The sequence below is a fragment of the Rhea pennata genome, chromosome 9, assembly GCF_028389875.1.
Source record: "Rhea pennata isolate bPtePen1 chromosome 9, bPtePen1.pri, whole genome shotgun sequence".
NCBI lineage: Eukaryota > Metazoa > Chordata > Aves > Rheiformes > Rheidae > Rhea > Rhea pennata.
The window spans coordinates 10,335,371-10,357,396 of NC_084671.1; the positions used below are offsets into that span (position 1 = coordinate 10,335,371).

At 43.3% G+C, this 22,026-nt stretch overlaps 2 protein-coding genes across 5 annotated transcripts in view; one reads left to right on the plus strand and one right to left on the minus strand.

The window, feature by feature from the left end:
- MCF2L2 (MCF.2 cell line derived transforming sequence-like 2) overlaps positions 1–22,026 on the minus strand; it is a 158,752-nt gene that overhangs the window by 65,201 nt on the left and 71,525 nt on the right. The gene's annotated exons all lie outside the window — the stretch shown is intronic.
- B3GNT5 (UDP-GlcNAc:betaGal beta-1,3-N-acetylglucosaminyltransferase 5) lies at positions 148–21,396 on the plus strand. Of its 4 annotated transcripts, none has more exons than XM_062582662.1 (2): positions 148–220; positions 18,813–21,396. In XM_062582662.1, exon 2 carries the CDS (start codon positions 19,138–19,140, stop codon positions 20,272–20,274), a length of 1,137 nt encoding a protein of 378 aa, XP_062438646.1. In that variant the 5' UTR covers positions 148–220; positions 18,813–19,137; the 3' UTR covers positions 20,275–21,396. The 4 variants fall into 4 exon arrangements, with proteins under 4 accessions (XP_062438646.1, XP_062438648.1, XP_062438647.1 ...); XM_062582664.1 differs by having other exon boundaries at positions 212–246; XM_062582663.1 differs by lacking the exon at positions 148–220 and adding an exon at positions 1,083–1,287.

The following is a 22,026-nucleotide window of genomic DNA, read 5'->3' on the forward strand; positions in this document are numbered from 1 at the left end:
CTGCTGCGCGCGAGCTGCGCGGGGTGCTGCGCGCCTCGGCGGGGGAGGAGAGCCGGAGCCGATTGGCTCGCAGCGCCCAGCGCTCCTATATGCTGCGGGGGAATGAGGCGGCGCGGGGTGCGCGCTGCGCTGCGCGGCCGGGGCGCCGGCTCGGCTCGGCTCCTGCTGTGGCCCTCGGAAGGAAGAAGAGGAGAAAGCAGCTCGCTATCCAGTTTTGTTGGTGAGGCATCGCAATCTGTGTGCTGGGTGGGGTTTTTTTTTTTTCCTTCCCCCCTAAACTGTCTAACCTTGTTCTTTTACAAAGAGCAGCCTGGATGTTCGGTTTGCAGCCTCGTCTTTGTGTAAAGTTGGGTGGTTAAAAATCGCGTTTTCTTTTTTTTTAATCTGATTTCAGCGGTTGTAGGAGCCGATCTCTTAGGGGGAGGCGGGTGCCTCGCTTTTTCCACATCTCTGGAATTGCAATTCTCTATTTCGGGTAAACAAGTTTTCCAACTGCTTTGTTTGAAATGTTTCAGCACACACTGGATCCATTAAATCTGTGTACGCGGCTGCCTTGCTCATCTCTGTGAGCAGGGTTACATCGGGGATGGGGATTTCAAATTTCGGTGCTAAACGAGACCTAAACTTCAGCGGGGTTTTAACGCCTCTTTTCGGTAGCCTTTTTGTGTGTGTGTATGTATACATATATACATATATATATATATATATATTTAAAACCATTGATTGCCCGGAAGCCGGTTATATTTTTAAAACAAAGCAAAAATAAAAAAGTTGAGGAAAGTTTAAAAACTTGAAAACCTCAGAAACTTTCTGTGGCCTTCAGAGTCTTTCTCTTTCTCTGCGGCGTGGAGGGAAACTCGCAGCTGCTCAAGCGTTGCGGTAAAAGAACCCATTCAAAGTAGTGGCGGTAGAAGAAAATCCTCCGTTGTTCCGGGAGCCCTTCCCGGGTTCCTGCTTTTCCAAATTACTTTTTTGCTACTGGGAAGTTTTCTAGCCGCTGTTCCCACCCAAATAACTCGCAAATCCGGCTCGGAGCCTCTCCGCGGTGCCCTGGGTTGCAACACAGGACACCGCCCCGAGAGCGCTGCGGCAACCGCCCGGCCCGGCCTCGTTAGCGCCCTAATTAGCGCCCTGGCGGGAGCTGGCAGCCGCCCGGGCTCGGGACTTTCGGGGGGGGCCTGCCCGAAGGCATCGGCTCGGGAAAACGCCTTAGGGGAAGAGAGCGGCCGGGAAGTGCAGTTGCGCCGCCAAAACGACGAGAAACGCCTGCTTGTACAGCCAAAAAAGGTGTTTTTTTCTTTTTTCCTCCCCCCCCACCCTTCTCCTCCCCGTGCTTTTGGCGGGGCGGGACGCGGGGGGCCGGGCCGGCTCCGCTGCCGCCTTTGTTCCCGCGGGGGCTGCGCGGCCGGACGCGGCCCGCCCGCGTCTCCCTTTGTCCCGTCCCACGCCGGGCTGCTGCGCGGCGCTGCCAGCGCTCCGGACGGAGGGGGGTAACTTGAGTCTTGGTGGCTCGGGGGCCCCCCGAGGAGGCGTTTCGCCCGGGCCGGGCGCCTCCCGTCCGCGCTTCCCAGCGCGCTGCGCCTGCCGCAGCCCGCGCCGCGCCGGGAGGCGGCGCTGGGGTCCGGGGCAGATGCGCGGCCGCGGCCGGGGCCTGCGCGCCGCGGAGCCGCCGCCGGGGAACGCGGCCGGGATGCGGGTCGCGCTGGCCCGGCCTCGCTGCAGGGAGCGTAGGAAATATCTGAGATTTATCGGGAAAAGCAGCTTGGTTAACTGCCCCTGTGCAAGAGGGAGCGCTGGGAGTTCAGGCCCTCCTGGGGCTGGGAACCGGCCCCAATGCGAGCAACTGTATTAAGTGCTCTGCGATGACTGAAAACTTGGCCACACAAAATAGTAAGGAAGTGAGTCTGTACGTGCTGCTTTTCTGTGCTGGAGCATCTTTATCCAGTAACTGCAGAGCTCCTCTGCCTGAGCACCTCTGCGTGCAAGCACTGAAGTTGGTGTGTGTGTGTGTGTGTGTATGTGTGTGTGTGTGTGTGTGTGTATGTGTGTGTGTGTGTGTGTGTGTATATGTGTGTGTGTGTGTGTATATATATATATATATATAATATTAGTGTAGGCTATTCTGTCTTGTTCCCCCCCCCCCTTGCTTATCTGTTGGCAGTTGGAAAGGGAGAAGGTTGAGGTTAGGAAAGGGATGTAGGATTTAAAAAGCAGGGGGGGGAAAGATAGCTGTCTTCTAAAAGAGCACAAATACTAGCATGGGGGGGGGGGGTTCCCAGCCCCTTCTGCCCCCTGCAGGGGAGGAGGCATCAGTTGATAACATAGTTATTAAATATACCATGCAAGTGGTATTGCAAAAAGGCTGGACTGTCACATGCAGCATTGCAGGCTGTTCTGACTAGGCATAAGGGGGTTACTGGTCTGTCTGTCTGTCCTCTTAGAAAGCTGCCCTCTGTTATATACAGGAGTGTAAGACCTTAGTGAAAACATGTGCTTTCTCACTGATAAGGCTTCCCCCCCCCCCCCCCCCCGATGCACACACTGCTTAGCAGTACCTGCTTACTGGTTTGTTTTCACTAAAAGAATTAAAACATCATCACTTCTGCTTTCTTGAAGCTCTTAAAACTTTTGAAGCACACTGGTAGCTAATGCTACCCAAAGCAGTAGTCAGGACAGTTGCTCTGACATCTGGCCAAACTGGAGTAGTGAGTACAGAAACTGGGAACAGTAATTCATCTGCAGGCCAGGAAGAGGCTTGTAGGAAAATCCTGCAAGTCATCATCTACCACTTAAAATTTCCAGTGACCCATGTATTCAGTGTTACTTTAGACTTGCACTGTAATGGCACCTCGGATGTACTAAACATTGCCTCATCTCCCCTCATTATCGGTCTGTACCTGAAGAATTGTCTAAGTAATCCTTCAGCTTGAAGGTGTCACTTACTAAAAGTGCTTGTGTGGACAGAAGCTCTGAGGGTTCATATTGTTGGGGGAAAACTTACTTTGATTTTGCTGATACTGCAGTGGGTCTGCTGGCTCTTGGGAATGGCCCAGGAATTGGCAATAGAAGTGCTGGATTAGTACTGTAGTACTAGCTTTTCCTTCTGCCTGTCTTGCAGAGCAGAGTAAGATACTTTTTTCTCAGCTGCTAAGCCTCAATTCTGACACTCAGTATCTTATTTGATTAATTATTATTGAGATCTGCTGAATAATCTTAAGTTTCAGTGGAAAGCAATGTGGTCCACCTCCTGTGAAGCTAGTCAGATGTAATGTCTTTATCTGTGGGAAATCCTATAGTCACATGTTTGGAATCTTTGCAAAGTTTGGGGAAAAACTGTGGTGGTCCAGATGCTGAGTTGAGTTCTGCTTGAGTAGTTCTGGTCTGTGCACTCCTATGTCTTTGAAGTCAGAAACAATAGCCTTGGGCATTAGAGAGGCTTCCCCTTTCATAAGTTTTCCTATTCCTCTGAATCGCTTATGGAAGTTTAATGTTACAGAAGTTTATAGACAATGGAGAAACCATCACAGTCTACAGCGATAGGATGGTGCAATTCCGAAGTGAAAGAGTTGGTTCATCTTTTAGAATGAACATGTACTGGTTGCTTAGGTGATTGTGTAGTCTTGAATGTGAAGATCTTCAAGTTAAAGTAGCTTAAAGAGGCTGCTGCGGGGTAACCCGATAACTTGGGAAACCTAAAAGGTCCTGAAACTGCTTACACAGACGGAGGACAGATGTCCTTAAAAGAAAGAAATGCTTTTGTAAAGAAAAGCAACTTAATGTGAAGCACTGTTGGAGAGACATACTTCTACATCTTCCTAATAAAACAAGTCTGTAGAAGTTCCTGGTTATTTGTGGCACAGAGAGCAGGTTTGTTTGCTGTGAACCAGCTTCATGAGGTCAAGATTGACTGGCTGGTACCATTTCCAGGCTGCTACATGTGGTCTTAAACTTGAATAAAAAGTCTCCCACAAAACTACTGGGAATGCAGCCATGCTTTGAGGATACACAGTTACCTTTCAGGTGCAGTGAGTCAGTTCGTTCAGAGGTGGTTCCCAAACAACTTCCGAAACAAAGATCTCCTTTTGCCAATGGCAACAATATTGATCGTGTTGGGAGGCGCTTAGGGACTTCTCAGCAAAGGAAGATCTCCTAGTTTGCCCTGGGGAAGTTATACATTTTTTTTGGGGGGGGGGGGCAGAGGGGGAAGGTGGGGTGGTCTTCCCATTTAGAGCCGAACAAACTTGCCTCAAACTGAGCTTGGTCTGCCTCAGATTACTGTTGCCCCAGTTAATTGGTCTCTCTCTGCTTAAATTTTTTTTCTGCTGCATTCTGCAACTTTAAAGTTCTTCCAGTTTAATTTCTGCTAAGACCAGAATTGGTTTGTGCTGAATGAGATGAAACTGCCTTTGTCTTAGGGCAAGAGACTTAGGCTTTTCTTGTTTTAAATTGTTGTATGTGAGGATTCTTTCCCCTAGATAAGTTTCATTTTTCTGTGGCTAATGAAGCAGATTGAGGATGGATGGATTTTTTTTTCTACTTGAATCAGTTAACTAATGGAAGATTAGTCTCTCACTTCCCAGTGTCTACTGGGATGTGTAATGTCATGTCTCTCTATTATGGCTAGATGAAGTGCTTTGCTGCCCTGCCTCGTAACTTTGACTTCCTAATCAAGTACTTCCAACACATCAACACTTCCCATTTTACCAGGCAACCTGTACAGTGGGTAGGTAATGGGGGTGGCAGAAGTGCCACACTTATGACTTACTGTTTTTCTGAGGTTCTGGCTGCATGGCTGTCCTTAGATTCTTTACTCCTGTGGCAAAGAAGGCTAACAGCCTCCTGGGCTACAACAAGGAAGAGTTGCCAACAGGCCAAGGGAAGTGATCCTTCCCCTCTGCCAAGCACTGGTAAGGTCACATCTGGACTGCTGGGCCCACTTCTGGGTTGCCTAGTACAAGAACTGCTTGGATGTGCTGGAGCAAGTCCAGCAAAGGGCCAAAAAGATGATCAAGGGATTGAAGCACTTGCTGAGGAAAAGTTAAAGGGGCTGGAACTGCTTAGCCTGGGAAAGAGAAGGCTCAGGAGGGGGGAATCTTATCAATCTTACAAATATGTGATGGGGAGAGGTAAAGATAGGGCCAGACTCTTCTCAGTGGTGCCCAGTAGTGAGACAAGAAGCAATAGGCATAAACTGGAACACAGGAAATCCCATTTACACGTAAGAAAACACTACTTTACAGCTTGCACAACGAGGTTGTGGAGTCTCCACCCTTGAAGATACTCTAGCAGACCCTGCTTTAGCAAAGGTTAGACCAGATGATCTCTGGAGGTCCCTTCCAGCCTAAACTAACGTGTTATTCTGTAATTGCCCAAATGCAAGCTTTCTATTACATTGTCTTCAAAGCTCAACTTGCTAGAATAATCACACTCATAAGTTATATCTTTGTTTTGTTCTTTGGCCTGAAGTTCCTTCCTGTCTTGTATGCTGCTGCTCTCATCTTTGTAGCTTCCCTTTAGAATCTACAGACTGATGTTTTGTGGCTTCTGTCTCCTAGTAATTTCCATTTTAGCCCTTTAGTTCTCTTTTGCTAAACTCTACCTACAGCAATTTTTAGTCTAGTGCTATGTGTCTTCTAGTAAATTACTTTTGCATTCTTGGGCTTACCATTAGTCTTGCACAGGAGTATATTTTTTTAAATAAAAAAACTGTTGTCTTCAGACTCTTGCAGTTATTAAATAGTGTGACCTAATATCCATTTCTCCTGAGCAGAGAAAAGTATTGCTGGTTAGATGTGGGTGTGCAAACTGCTTGATTTAATTCACAAAGACTATGTAGTCTTGCAGAAATCCTATTGCTTATTAAACATGTTGGGAGGATTTCATAGCTCCTTTGTTTGACCTTCCTTATCTGATGTGAGTCCTGAAGCTAAGCCTGAGGAATTCTCTGTTTGGTCCTCGCTCTGTGGCTTGGTATGGCTAATGACTGGTTTGCAGCTTTCAGTGAGGGCACTTAACTACCGTGAGCTAGCAACTGCAGGAGGTTGCTCTCAAGTCCCAGTTGCCACAACTTACTGCACTGTTGTGTTTCTCTTAAGTGCATGTGGGAGCTATTGGTTCTTTTTGCTTCTCTGCCATGGGCCTGTGCTGTCCTTGCTCTCAGTATTTCATGACAACAAGAAGCAGATGAGTATCTCTTGTTTAATTTCTGCTCTTGCAGCATTGCAGAAAACACTGCATAAAGGCCAAAATTCACTTTGATTCCTACAGAACTGGGAGAGGATTAATGGAAGTCATCCCACCCACCTTGAACTGCTATTATTTCAACTCAGTCTGCAGCTCCTTTGTATCTATTGAGGTGATTCTTGATTCATTTTATCTAAACCTGAGATGGATGTGCTTTCCAGGTTGCTTGGAACGAGCATGGAGACCCCCAACATGTACGTAGGAACCTTCTGTGTTGAACTTTTTTTTCCCCCTTAATTTAAGCAGGACATATAGCTTTTTATGTGAAACATTTGACTGCCTTGAAACCTATTTAAAACATGAAGACTAGACTAAAGCCTTGAAACTTCTGTAGCCTTGTAAAGTAATTGAAATGGCAGTAACATTTTAAGCTATGTTCTATCTAAGCCAAAGGAAATGATGAGCTAGCCATACGAATCCAGATCTCATGGAAGGGCTAAAAGTGCTAAAACAGTTGCAACTTTTCATGGAAGCTATTATAGATGAGAAAAAAATTTTTTTTTGGTTTGTTTTTTTCTCTTAAGGGGCTAGCTCTTCCAGTGCACTTAGCTTTAAAGGAGGAAATTTATTTGTCTTTTTCTTTACACCACTCCTCCAACTGATGTCAACTTCCCCCCCCAAAAAAAAAAGCAGGTGGCTAATATGCACGCTTTTTCTCTCTTGTGATATGGAAAGCTTGTAATTGGAGAGTGTGAACTTAAAAGGTTTGTGTCTGTGTAACTGATGGGAATCTCACTTCCCTTAAACCACATGTACCTTTTAAAGTAACCTCTCTAGCACAATTGTTCAATTTCAGTTTTAAAACCATTTGGAAGTTATGCCTAAATGGCATATATCTCTCATTATGCCATGTAAGACTCTGTGAATGCTTTCAGAAATGCAGTCTGGAAGTTAGGACTTATGAGAAGTGGAGAGAGTCAGGTCAGCTGGCTATTTTTAGACAATGATTTCCCTAAAATTAGGGTGACCTCTTTAAATTCAAGGTACTGTTTACATAACTAACTTCAAATCCAAAGAAAATGTAAATTCTAACTTTTGTGCATTGTGAATGACTTCATGCTTTCATAGCAAATCTAACATATACAGATATCTAGATTTTTCATTTCTAAGCTGTGTTTGCATGCATTGAAACACTTCTAACAAAATAATGCTGAATGGTCTCAGATAAGAATAATCCTCTAAATAACTAATGTATAAATGCAAAGATGAGAATATGCAGTCAAATGCTTCAAATAGATTCATGTCCTAATACAGAGAGATGACAACCCATTAGAGGTGATTATCTTAGAGGTAGACAAGGTCATTAATAACGCTCTTCTTTCCTCAACCTCAGGGAGAACAGAGCATTTCTCTTGCTTTTCCATCTTAAGAGTGGCAGGCAGCTATCTACAGCAGTGAACAGGTGGGGGTGAGAATGAACAAGACATGATTCTGTTAAAGGCCAAGGGAACAGTGTGCAATGACTATCTGTTCTTACAAGTGCTTGTAGATTTGTGGATGCAAGAAAGGCTGAAGTGCCTTAAGCAATGTTTGCTCTTGGTGGTCTCGAAAGAGAGTTTGGAAGTACTGTGGCAATGGCAGCTTTGTTATAGAGTAGTCATGTTTGTGGGTATGACAAGTGATTAAGGGGTCATCTTAAAGAGGTGCTCTTGTGCTGAGCTGAGCAAAATTCATGAGGAAAGCTGGTAATTGTGTGTGTGTATACACACACATTTATAGATGCAGATGCTTCTTTGTTACAGGTAAGTGCTGTTTTTCTTCATAGAACTGTTCCTGTTCTAGGCTGATCTCACAGTTGTTTAAAGAGGATTACTTTAAATTACTATATGCCTTTGTGCATGTGTGTGTGCTTTGCTTGTTTAGTCTTTGCCTGATGGGTTGTCAGTCTAGCATTAGACCTTGTGAATGCTGTCTGTGTGTATGTGGCAGGGGGTAGCAGAAATGGGCCTTGAACCTGAAGGCCTTGATACTTCCTCTGGTAACAGAAAACGTGTCTGTGCTATCTAGTATCCTTATGCCGAGGGCCCAGGATGAGGACCTGATTTGTTCTTTATGTATGCTTCTTGAAGATCTGAGAACCAGGCTATGTACCTGTCTACATGGCTTGAATCATTCAACTGAAGCATTTTTGAGAAGTGATGGTGGCCCCTACTGTCCAGACACAGTTAGGATGGGAGCCAGCCCTAGTGTTCTGCAGCCCAGCTTTCTTGAATTTGTGTGCTACGTGGTTTGTAGGTAAACTTGTGAGCTTTACTTGTCTCCCAGGGTTCAGCCTGTAGGCTGAGTAACATAATCACTGGAGAACAATATTTGATGAAGAAAGAAGTAATCCTGGATTTCTGGCATGCTTGCTTGTGTTCAGAGTATAAAGTCTGTCTAGATAGGTCAGCATGGTATCTGGCCCAGAGTAATGAGCCCTGCTTAGGGGAGAGGCAAGTTGATGCAGCTGAACTGATATTTGAGAGGTCTAGATGCAGTGATATTTAGCTGTGTGGTAGTTAAAGAACTTTTTTTTTTTTTTTTTTAAAAAAAAAAAAAAAAAAAAAAAAAACCCTACCTGTTCTTATACCTGGGAAGTTAACCAGTATTTGACTCTTTCTTTTTTTTTTTTCCTTTCCCTAACACATTTTGTCATCATTGGTCTAACTTATGTTGATCTGACAACAACAAAAATCCACAAAGCATTGTCTTTAGTGTTGGTCATTCTAATGGCCAAACTATTTCTCACTTCTGCCTGCAAGGATCCTGCCTTGATGCCCTACTACTAACAACATGTGTAACATCCAACATAGGTTATGTCTAGCTAGCTGTCGTGTTTCAGAGAACTTTCAACTACGTAAGCCCTCTATCTTAACTTTCCTTATTGGAAAACAAGGCAAGTTCTGTAGATGTGATGTGTGCGCTGTGCCCCGTCCCTCCTCTTTGCAAAACCTCATATGTACTGTACTTTCATCTTTCTGACTAATAGTTATTGTATCTGTACACACAGCGCATGCTTGTCCATATACTCAACATACTTCTGTGACTTTTCTGACCCAGAACTCTTCTGCAAGGTGGGAGAACTGGTTGGAGTTTGATGCTGAATTGGAGCATAAGCTAGGGTATTGTTAGAGGAAAAGGGATAGACTAGAGTAGATGACAGAATATTGTTTCAAGAATTAAAAAAATTAGTATGCAAAACCAAATTGTCATTTCTAAAACAGACTGGACTTTGCTGTCCTAAAATATTCTGATACTTAGGTGTAGTGTATGACAGTCTTACCTTAAATGACCTTTCAAATTTTCTAACTCATTGAAAATACTGTGGCCCCACAGAAAGGTGGCTTAAACTACCCTTCTTTTAGCTGTGTCAGTCTTAAACTTGACTTCCTCACTTAGTTTGACATCTAGCATGGAAAAAGTCTGCTTCTAACAATTGTTAAGCTTGATCTTCTGGGACAGATGTATGGCCTGTAGACTAGAACAGAAATTGAGATAGGTTTGTGGGGAAAATAGACAGGAAACAACATTGACAACTAGATCTTGGGAAAGTTTTAAATGGATATAGTACTGCCTACCTTAAACACTTTTTTTAGGTGGGTCCAAGATGTTATAGCTGAACTTTAATGCTGAATCCCTGTTTTATAGCTTGTTAATATGTAACTGGATAATCTACATTCTATTGTCTCTTGATGTTGAGCTTTGGACTGGATCCTTGACTACATGATAACTTCATGACTGCCTTTACTAGCATGGCAAAAACCAGTTTTCTCTAGACCAACCTTTAGCTTGGTCTCCCATGTGTAATGGGATGTACTGCTTACTGTCTGACTACACTTAGTAGGGAGGTGATACAGCAACATGTGAGCATTGGTGAGCTAGCTCTTTGCATAATGCCTTTTGTGGCCCTTGCCCCTCTCTGCAGGTAAGGAGGTATTTATAACATTAAGATGAAATGATATGGAATCACTAGAAAACTCTTACAACATTTGTATACAAGTTTCCAGACAGGTTTCCAAATATGAGCAGAAGTGAGGTGCTTTAAAAGTAGGGGTGAGAGGAGAACACTTCTTAGGCTGCAAAAAGGGCTGTAAATGAAACCTCACTCTGAAGCAGGAAAAGACCTTTCCCTTCATACAAAAAGGGTAGAGATGTCCCTGAAGAGCTCATACCTCTGTTCCCTCTCTGCATTTTATGAAAATAAAAAAGAGCCAAACTCACCACTGAAAAACGCAAGTTTTTTTTTTCTTACTGCCTTTGTATTTTCACTGTTCTGAGACAATAAATGCAGAATAAATTGTTTTATTTTCCCTTTAAAATAAAACAGGATATGAGCTATGTTTGACCGCTGCACTGTCTGTCTGAATTGCCCTTTGTAATGGTTTTAATATTGCTTTAAAAAATCTCCTATGAAATTGCATTTACCAACAGGGCAAAACTTCACCACACTTAGGCAAGGTCTCAGCAGCCTCTCTATACTGTTACTACTCTGGCTGGGTGAGGGAAGAGGCCAATGTTCTAACGCTGTTTACATGTTAACCCTTCCTCCTCCCCACAAAATGAAGGAAGCCTTGAGGTTTTTATCAAGTTGTTTTCCTTCCCCAACTGCCTTCAGAAAACTCCAGTTTTGCCTGCCATGGAAGCTTTGCTAGCTTTTTATATTAAGTTAAGCATTAGTTTAACAGTGTGACAGAGGCTAACAAGGCCTTTCTGCCACCAGGCAGCACACAGCCTTGTGGTACTCAGTACCCCGGTGCTAACAGGCATGAAAAGGCTTGCAAAAGCTCATGTTTGTGCTCTGGAGGCTGCCCCTCTCCCCTTCTCTTATTATTTAAACAGAATGAATTATTATTTTTTTTCCTCTTCATCCCTTAATATAAACGTCTAGTAAGGTTGCTGGATGGATTTGTTTTTTATGCTAGTATCTGGCAGGCGATTCCCTTTACTGACTGGGGGAAAGAAACTTGGAGGGGAAAATTATAAAAGGTTGCTCCATGGCTGTTGTTCTTTGTGGTGTTCCTTCTGTGGACTAGTGACAGATCTGGCCTTCCTAAAACTAAAAACCACTTTTAAAAAGCATTATATTTCCTCCCTGTCACTGTGATGGCCTACCACTCGGCCTTAAGCAATGTGACTGGCTATTCCCATTCCTAAGCAAAGAGCAGTAAATGGAAAATATTTGAAAGGGACTTAAAAACCCACAGCAGGTGCTGGTCAAGTTTCTTCCTGGTGGTGTGGACAGCCAACATTGGTGCAAATGCTGCAACCTGGGAGCATTTCAGAGAAGTGCATTCCTCAAATTGAGGCAATAGCTTACTAAATTGAAAGGTCAGGATACTGAGCTAGATGCACCTTTGAATAGTACACCTTTCCTTGTAGCTATTTCTGTCTTACTTCCTTTTAATCTCTGTATTTAAACTGTTCTGTCTAATGACATTACTAGAAAATAATGTGCAGTGGGTAGTCATGTGTGCCCATAACAGGTTTGACAAAGCTTATAACACTAGCTACCTAATCTTTGTGACATTGTTTAGTTCTTAAAAAGTAAGGAAAGTAAGTGTAGACATGGGACCTGTGCAGCAACCCTAAGATCTGAAGAGAGCTGTCAAAACAGTTCCTAAGGAATACCCTAATCTCACTCGTGTTTCTAAGTAATTGGGCATTGGCCCTTCAACCAAGCTACTGAAGTGTCAGTCTTGTTACAAAATGAGATCTGGTTGTATTATAAGTCACTAGGTGTGTTTAATTGGTTGAAGTCACTCAGTGACTCATGTAAAGTGTGCGATTATAAGCAAAACTGTATCTTGCAGCAGGGAAGGAAGCCAGATCATTGCAGTGAGATGCAGCATGTTTTAAAAATCTACTTTTTAACATGTGTGATCATCGCTAACTTGGCTGTAATATGGTCTGCTTACAGCCTGGCTCTGGTGTCACTTTAAGGCTATGATATCTTTTCCCAAAAATGGTACATTACTTCTGGTTACTAAACACCTGAACTGCCATTTCAGGTATTTTGTATACTTTATTTCCTTCCTGTTCGTTCTTTTTAAAACAGACTGGCCTGCATGCATGTGCTTTGCTACTCCCGCTAAAATGAAACATCTTCCAGATCAATCACTGGAAATAATCACTGATATAATAATCAGCGGTTTATTTTTATACATATAAATGGTTGCTCTTGAGGATTGTGATATCTGTGAATCTAAATAGATGGAGCCTTTTTTCTTAATGAGGAGATCAAGGATGCTTAAATGCTAGTACTGTGATACTGGTTTTGATATTTAAGCTCTGCCAGTCCACATTGGAGGGGATAACACTAACTGCAGCTGTTAATGCACTCTTTTCTTCAGCTGCATACTTCTGTCTTGTTATATGGAGTGGAAAAGATTGCATATGGATTGGGTGTGCCTTTAAAAACTGGCACTTTAAAACTGGGCTTGCGTAAATGCTGTTCAGTACAGTGTTAGAGCTCATCACTGCTGTCTGCCAAAGTGGATGTGATGCATTGTACATCAGGTACCATTTAAAACCTTTGTTTTAATGTGTCTTAGAGATCTGATCTGCCTGCACAGAGGTTAAGTACTTAGCTTGGCCCTCTCAGAATGGAGGTGTATAAGGGTAGTAGCCTTTAGTCTTGTTGGATTCTGAAACTTCAGAAAATTTTCTTTACCATGCCATGCAAGGATCTGACTTTTGCTAGTTCCCAATCTAATGCCCACAAAGCTTAAATTTTTATGTTGATTTTTGTGTATGTAATGGAAGATTCCTTCACTAAATGACTTATATTTTTGGAAGCTTTCATTCTGGAAAATGCAGTCTTCCTTCTAGCTTGTTTGTGGTGTGGGAAGAGTCTCCTTATAGCAGCTTAAAGCCATTGAAAATTGCAGTCTAAATGTGGATTGATTATGGAAAGGGGTATCCTGCTCCTCTGCTGTTCTCTGCACAGTAGCTGTTTAAGGGAACTGATCCTGCTGGAAGTAAGCAGGAATGTTTATGTAGGAGTAAGAAGGTGGCAAGTTTGTTTCTTTTGGCAGATGTTGCCATTTAGGTTAGCTTACAGCTGTTAAGCTTGCTGCTACATTTTAGGGGGAACTGAAGAAATCTTCCTTAGCACCCAATGGTTATAGCAAGTGGAAGACATCTGTAGGAATTAAACCTTGCTGGCAATCACCTGTTTCCTGGCAATGTTAAGTGCTTCTAACCTGTTTGTTCTCTCAACCCTGAAGGAGCTGAAGTGTCACTCAATGCTTTGCTATGCTTTGAATTTCTTTGCAAACCAGCAATTCAGAGATTGCAAAAGGTTTATAGTTGTTGGGCATCAATAAGAAGCAGGTGGTCACAAGTTTCAGTGTCTGTCACTTCCCACATGTTGCTATAATTGCTTTTCATCTAATGCTCTCCTGAAGGAGCATTTAGCTGTTGATTAATAGGAAGGGGAAGTCCTAATTAAATAATGTTTGATATGTTGACTTAAGACTAGATTTTTCTTTGGTCATCTGGTGCACGCAGTACACAAATCAATACCGCTGGAGATAGAGGACTTCAATTTCATAGGAGATAATGTTCAAATTGCTCAGAAACCAAACGTAAAAAGCTTTAACTTCTGCTTAACAAACAAAACCTGTGAATGTGCCAAAACTCTGTACACTATGAACCTTGTAGCTCCTCTTTAAATAGATTTTTTTTTTTTTTTTGGAAGCTTCAAGAAAATCCAACCCCCTCTTCACAAAATTGTCTCATCATTATGCCAGGATTGACAAATCTGTCTGAACTCAAATCTAGACAGTGCTGGTCTTAGTTCTTCCAGATTTAACTGCAGTGTCTGGCTTCTGTTACTTCTGTGGTTGGACATAGTGCTGTGGAAGTCCATGTGCCAGCTGAAGCTCACCAGCAGGATGCAGCATCTTGGCAAGATGCCTTCTAACCTGGATGTCCCATTGAACTATCAAATAAGCCAACCTGGAACAGCCTATGTGACAGGGCTCTCCTGCCTAGAGACTAAGAGCCTGCCCCACACCTTCAGGCTTTCCTCAGAGACATGAAGCCTGGAAGCAGCCTTAGGTAAGATTGAAAGTTCTAGAAACCTCAAGTGCAACACCTGGTTCTGCAACAGCATGCTTGAGTCCTGATGTAAACTGAGGTTACTTTTTTAATACAGCTTAACCTGAGTGAGGTATTAACCTCACTAATACTCATCTGTTTCAGCAGTGAGCCAAAAGGTTGTTTCTGGGAGTTGGAGAAAGAGACTAGGAGGAGTGAATTGAATTTGGATTGCTGAGCAACTAGATAAGCTCTAGTGATGATTCAAGCCAGAGGAGGTCAGTGTGGTGAGGATGAGAAGGCAGGGTTGGGGAAAGAGTGCAAGGCCTTCCCTGACCGGCAGCAGTGAGGTTTTGATTGAGCTCAGCAGTCACATGGACCTGGCTGTTCTTTGAGAAAACCAAAGGCAAGACAATGCAAGGACTGAGATGACCACGCTCTTAGATGACTTCTGTCTGCAGCTTGGGAATGTCTGAGGTGTTCTCTTGTAAATTTTTGGAACCTTTATCCATTTTTGAGCAGCAATTTCATGAATGTTTGAGTCTGACAAAGGGCGTTTCTGCTCTCAGAAGGTCTTCTGTTGTATGCTGCTAACAGAAGGTGGGCATTAAAGCAAGCATTTGGATTAAAAGATAATCATTGTAGCAAGGAAGAGTCCTAATAGAAAAGAGCTGATTCTGTCTGTATTTCACTAAGCAGGGAGACATTTGTTGTTCTTTATTTAAATAATTTCTTGGACCTTCTGTAAGAGCAAGAAGTATTAACCTTTAAAAATACTATACAAGAGCTGATGTGAAATAGACTGTTGCTGTAAGATGATGGTTTAAAAATAGTTCTTTTCAAATAGTGCTTCCTGAAATATTTTGCAGTGCCTGGGAAAGCTTCTTGTGATCTAAACTTATCTTCTGTCCTATGGGAAGGAGAGAATAGCACTGTGATGATCAAACAGCCTTTGTCCTAAAACAGAAGAGTGTGGTGAACCAGGAGTCAGATCTATTAAAGATTAATTGAAGCCCAGCTTGTTTATGTACTGCACTTCATAACAGGGTAGATGGGTCCTTGCTGGGCAGTCTTATCTAGTCTCTTTCAGGGTGCATGGAAAACCTCTTACACTGGAGGGTCTGTTGTGAGTTGTGCCTCTCTGCAGTCTCTCCTGTGAATGTCTCTGGTGTTTCATATCTGAGGTGTGTCTCTTTCTGGGGACTCTCGTCTCAGTCTGTCCTCACTGGACCTTCCAAAATTGTTCTACTTCTGTGCTGAAATTAACTCTCCAATATTGAGTTCTCTGGACACTTCAAGTAGCTTTGTAAGGATCTGCTTTACACAATGGTCACTTTAAGAACTATATAAAAAAAGGGAGCTGTTATGCAACAGAAAACTTCTGTTTTATCTCAGAATACATACAGAATACAAAATACAGAACTGTAAACAGTTCATATTCAAATGACAAACTTTAATCTGGCATTATTGCCACAAACATGAAACAGATGAATTCCTCTTGGGAAAACTGGACTGCTGCAGGGTGGAAAAAAGTTTGCACTACTTTTAACCGAGGGGAGAGTATACACTGTTGTAACTCTTAGATCCTTTACCTGAAGGGAAGGCAGCTACAGTAACAGTATGATTGCTTGGTTCTTCCATTTTATCTCAGATCTGAGAGTGCATCTAAAATTTTTCAAGCTTCGGGTAGGAAAGTGTGCACAGAGAGGCAAAGCACCTTAATTATGGTCAGAAAAATGACTGAGCATGGTTTTAACTTCATGTCTTTTCTTCTTGCTAGGGAGAACACTTTCTTCCTCCTCTTTTTCTTTCCTCCTCCTTCCCCCCCCCCCCCCCCCGAATTGATCAGTTGGCAGTGAGTGGTTTGGTGACTCAACTTGTCCTTTCTTCTATGGGGAGGAGAGCAGGACCAAGCCAAAAGGATGATTGCTGTTGCAAATGGGCCATAGAAAGTTATGACAACAGAAGAGGCACTGGTACTTTTGGTGAGAGGATGTCCCCAGGCTTTTCTTATGAGAGAGGCAGATGTTAAGCCTCCTTAAATTTCATCAGTACTGTTCACCTATAATTGCATTTAAACCTTATCTGAGGGGCATGTTTCTGAGGTGAATTCTGAACAAATTCTGCCAAAGGCTGATATAACTCTCTGCTATAAAGGTTGTTGCCTGAACTAGATCTGAGGAATGACAGACTGTCCCAGCCATTAGTCAGCTGATCTTATGGCTTGCTTTTCCTTCATGGAAAGTCTTAAGCTTTCCTTTCAGCATCTCTGACTGTCCTGGAGAGGGTGCTAGCAAGCAGGAAGCTTGGCCAATGCTCATCTTCTCTCCTCCTTTGCTCTGACCCCTCACTTCTACCATAATTAAAGCTGTTGGTACGGAAATTTCACTTATTTTCTTATCCCCTAGTTCATAGGAACTTTCAGTCTCCTGTAGTGACAATAACCGTCATGTAGGTTAGCCTCATTGTTAGTCTTTAATAACCTTTGTCACTCTATATTTGCATTTATGACAGCTATCTCAGTGCTTTCTCTTACTGGAAGACTAGGGTAGTTGCAGACTGTTGCCAAAACTTGTTATCCAAGTACAATCTGAAGAGGTTTTCCTTGGTGACAAGGCTTCCTACGCTTACTGAGGTAAACTTGCTTCAAGTGGTTAAAGATTGCCTCATAGCTTGCCTCATTGCCTTTCCTCTTAGAAAAATCAGTCATACTGCTTTTAAGAGATTATAAGGGCTGAGGGGAAGGGCAAGCTGGCTACTTGAGCTGAGGCTGCTCCCCCCCCCCCCCCCCCGCTGATGCTGGATGTTGCCAAAGGCCTTGCAGTACAGCCCTTCCTTTCTTTACTTTCCATGTCACCTGCTACGAGCATCAGTAAGAAGTTCAGGTGCCCTTTGCAAACTTAGGGTAAGACAGTGTTGCTGTGTTTGTGCCAGCTGGCCAGGTTCGTGCAGAGTAGAATTTCAGAAAAGAGCACAGAATAAGTGTGTAGGATTAGGGAAGGGGGAACAAAACTTGTCACTGCTTTCAAGAAGTAGTACATATGTTCAGACTGACCCTTCCAGAAGGAACTATCAAATATCTGGGTTTCTGTAACACTCCAGCTTATGGTCTGCATTTCAGCTCTTCAGCTGACACAAGAGTAAGCCTTGCAATAGCGCTCTATTGCAAAGTTGCTGAGTTTTTAAGCTCTCTCGAAGTGCATTGTTTAACTTTATTTTCAAAATAAAAAGGGTTTAAACTGATACTATGAAATGCTGACCAGTTTTTTTTATTCCCTAAACTGCCCATACAGCTTTTCTGTTATGCACTACAATTGGCAAAGCCTTAGCTGCAACAATCCTGGGCCGCTGTTTTGAGCGGCGTGCCCCCTCCCTGCATTAGACACTAAACCAGAAAATTGTACCAAGTTTTCTTCATCTAGTTGGTTGGTTTCTCCTATTGCTGTCTAGTCACAAGACCTCAAATGGGTACAACAATCTATCAAAATACTCATTTTTCGCATGTAGCTATTAATGTAATAGTGACAGCTTGTGCTCTCTTGCTTTCAGAGGTTGTGCTTGTGTGCAGTGGTGCTTAGCTAATGGAGTGTCATTCCTCGTGGTGGTGACCCTGAATGTCCTGCTCAATGGGGAGCTCGCCCAGCTTGCTCTCTGGCTTTGAGAGGAATAGGTAGCTGCTCCTTTGGGCTAAGTTGTCTTCCTTTCAGCTCTCCTGTCTATTAAGCTCTGACTGGAAGAACTGAATTTGGTGTTACCCTGCGGGCTTTTTGTTTGTTTGTTTCTGTTTGTTTTTTCTGGCTAAAACTAGGACTCCTCGCTGGCAGCAGAGGTGTAGCTGTACAGCAGAGGGGTGCCCAAGTGAAACCGGCTCCAACAGCTGGCAGCCCCGGCTGGTAGCTTGCATGTAACACCCTCGTGTCACAAGTCTGGGGCTACCTGCCCCATCTGGGGAAAAAGCACATGCATGAGGCTGCTGCGTGGGGCGGCAGTGGAGCCGTGTCCTTAACGGCGCGACGGGGGCTGGTGGAGGCCGGGGCGAGGCGAGGCGGCCGGCGCGGGGTCCCCTCCGGCGCGGCGGCGCCTTCCCGCCCTTCGCCTCAGGGCGGCGGGCGGCGCCGGCGCGCGCGCGGCCCCGCCCCTCCCTTCCCGCCCTCCCTGAGGAGCCGCGGGCGGCCGGGGCGGACGCGCTGCGCGGCGGCGGCTCCCCTCGGCCGAGCCCTGGCGAGGGCAGCCCGAGAGCTTGCTCGGCCCGGCGTGGGACGGGAAGGGGCTTCATCTGTTGGTTAACTGCAGTGGGTTTTCTTAGGAGGTAGCTTTGTGTCGGGACGGAAGCAAGTTCCCTTTCGCCAGCCTCCCTCAAGCTTGCTTTGTGCCACTGGTAATATCTAAATAACTTGCTGCCAGCTTTTTTTTTTTTCTTTTTTTTTGGGGGGTGGGGGGGATGTTGCCCAAACGGTCAGCTGTGCTCCCTGACAAAATGTGAAACCAGACGGGTTAATGGCAACTCACTGAAGCTTTTTTTCCTCCCTCGCCCTTTTCAAAACTGGTAGGTGTTCATCACTGTGAAGGAAAGGAGCAGGCGAGATCTCCGGCTGGAAGCGTTTGCAGCAAGATGCCACAGAGGAAGAAAACTCTTCTGCAAGTCTCGTTTTCCAATACTGCCTGCATGCTTTCACTCCAAGGGGGACGTTTTTGAGGAAGATGACTTGTGAAATCTGTCAACACAGCTGACTTTACGAGGGTACCGAATGAAGGATGACATGCCTTACAACGGACACTTATCGTGAAGGGGTGGCTTTGTCCTCTGAAACTAAAACACGAACACTGTAAACACTGATCCTGAACAGGAATTAGGATTATAGGAACTGCATCAGAATGTTTGTTAGTCCTAGGAGAGTCAGAAAATGCCAGTTTTTGCAGATATTTGCCACTTGTTTCATACTGTGTCTCATGATTTTTTGGGGACCATTTGATAATCACATTGTGAGCCATATGAAGTCCTATTCGTACAGATACCTCATTAATAGCTACAACTTTGTGAACAACAGCCTGTCTATCAACAGAGATAACTTGGACAGAGTAGCAAGCTACCAGTACTTGATCAATCACAAGGAGAAGTGTCAGCAGCAGGATGTCCTTCTCCTGTTGTTCGTGAAGACTTCCCCTGAAAACCGTCATAGGAGGGATGCCATTCGACAGACTTGGGGCAATGAGAAATATGTTCGTTCTCAACTTAATGCCAACATTAAAACTGTTTTTGCTTTGGGACGACCAGCGGGTCATCCGCAGCAAGCACAGTTGCAAAGAAAACTTCAGCTGGAAGACCAGAAATACAATGACTTGATTCAGCAAGACTTCTTGGATACTTTTCACAATCTTACTCTTAAATTACTTCTACAGTTTAGCTGGGTGAATGCCTACTGTCCTCATGCCAAGTTCATTATGTCTGCAGATGATGACATATTTATCCATATGCCAAATCTTGTTGCTTATCTCCAAAGTCTAGCACAGATGGGTGTTCAAGATCTCTGGATTGGCCGCGTCCATCGTGGATCCCCTCCCATAAGAGACAAAACTAGCAAATACTATGTGCCATATGAAATGTATCAGTGGCCATCTTATCCTGACTACACAGCTGGAGCTGCATATGTAATATCAAATGATGTAGCAGCTAAAGTATATGAAGCTTCACAGACTCTTAATACAAGCCTGTATATAGATGATGTTTTCATGGGTCTCTGTGCCAATAAAATGGGAATTGTACCACAATACCATGTATTTTTTTCTGGGGAAGGAAAGGCTCCATATCATCCCTGCATTTATAACAAAATGATGACATCTCATGGACATGTGGATGATCTTCACCAGCTCTGGAAGCAGGCTACAGATCCCAAAGTTAAAAGGTTTTCCTCTGGGTTTTTTGGTAGAATATATTGCAAAATAGTCAATATTGTGCTTCTCTGTAAATTATACTACGAGGACACATATCCTTGTTCAGCTGCATTTTCTTAATACTTGAATTTCTGCATTGAAGATCCACTGAGCCAAAGCAGAGCAATAACTCTTTAGTTGTTTATTCAAAATACATGTAAACGTGGAAAGAGGTAAAACTAAAATGTGAATAGTGGGTTTTTTGGGGGGTGGGGGGGAAGAGGGTGGTCCCAAGTTGTGTTCAGAAGCTCTTACTAGAACAGCTCTCTATTGTACTGCAACTTAACATTGTGGCCTGTTCTTCAAGGGATACAGGTCTAGATTAGATAACCATTAAATGAACTATAAATGGATTTTCACTTGGAGATTAGTGAAAATGCCAGTTACTTTGAATTTATCAGTCTTTAAGTGTGAACTAAGTTTATGTTCTAAAAGAATCTGGCATATCAATATGTAGAGCTTTGAAAACAAGAAATACACAAGGAATGGGACTATTACATCTGTTTAAGCCAATGTAGATGAGTTTAAAAATATTCAGCATTTCTAAGTGCTACATAGAAAATAACTCTGGATCTGTGTAATTCAAAAAACAGTGCTAGAAGTTGAGAAATGAGATTGTTGTAGGTCTTTGAGTTCCCTAGGCCTTTACTGTGATGGGGAAATAGTGTTTGAGTGCCCTCTGATTTGGTTCTTTTAAGTAATGTATGAACTCTATTTAGATCAAGAGTAAATTTAAAGGGATCAAAATCTAGTATTAACTATGTAAGTGGTTTTGCTAATCTTTATCTGCCTTCTAAAAACTGAAGCAGTATATTTAAACACTCTAATCTTTGATTAGCAAATAAGCTAAATTCAGTGAGAGTGCTTTTCCTTTAACAATGCTTCTGCTTTCCCACATTCGTGGTTCTGAAGGTGAAAGCCAAGGAAAAGTCTGTAACAGATTCCTTTCTCAGGAAAGTCAGTTACTTATAGCTATTTAGGAGCTGTAAATGAATTTAAATAACAAGATTTTGTGCCTGAATTAACAGAGAGGATATTCTATGCACAAAGTTTGACTTCACAAGGAAGGGATAGGGAGATGGTGACCCACAGAAACTAGATACACAAATCAAAACCACTAACACTTTCCCTGAAGTTTTAAGCACAAGATCATCTTTACAATCTCCAAGTAGTTTGTATCCATAAAGCTCTCTGTCTTGAATAGATTGCAGTGTTGGTCTTACCTCTAAGATGAACAAAATGATCCTGCATTGTAAATCAGGATAAAACTAGATGATACTCAAACTCCAGACGTTACTAGGTCTAGTATGGTGCCATGTAAGTCTTCTAAAAACAAGGTTCTGGGAGGACTCTGCCATCTTTGCTTGTATCTAACAGTGTCTTCACAGGCTCTCAGGACAGGTATTTCAGTTGCTAACTGCCAAACTTGTGGTAGCTCTTCTTGGAGTGGATACACAGACCATGCAAGGTACAGTCAGATACTGCTTGTGAACACATTTGACACTGGAATGAGTTTCAGGGCAGATTGTGAGGAAACAACTTTTGAAAGCTTGAATAAGTCCGTTTTGTCAGCACAGCAGTGATGAGCAAGCCAAAAGTTTGGAAACTAATGACCATCTGCCACAGGTTTTGAATCTGTTGGGGCAGTGTGCAAAAATTATGGGAGCAATGCTGCTTGCTTTCTAAGATGTCTAACATTAGTCTCTTCTGCCCAAAGTTTCTTGCTGTTAGTGCTGTGTGAGAGCAGTTAAGTGCCTAATCTGTCCCATCTACTTTAGAAACAGCTCAACATTAACATGCTGGATTTAAGATGCAAGTAGTAAACTCTGTTTA

Bases quoted from the DNA above. Each gene is read 5' to 3' on its own strand.
- B3GNT5 (XM_062582662.1), top strand. From the start codon at position 19,138: ATGTTTGTTAGTCCTAGGAGAGTCAGAAAATGCCAGTTTTTGCAGATA.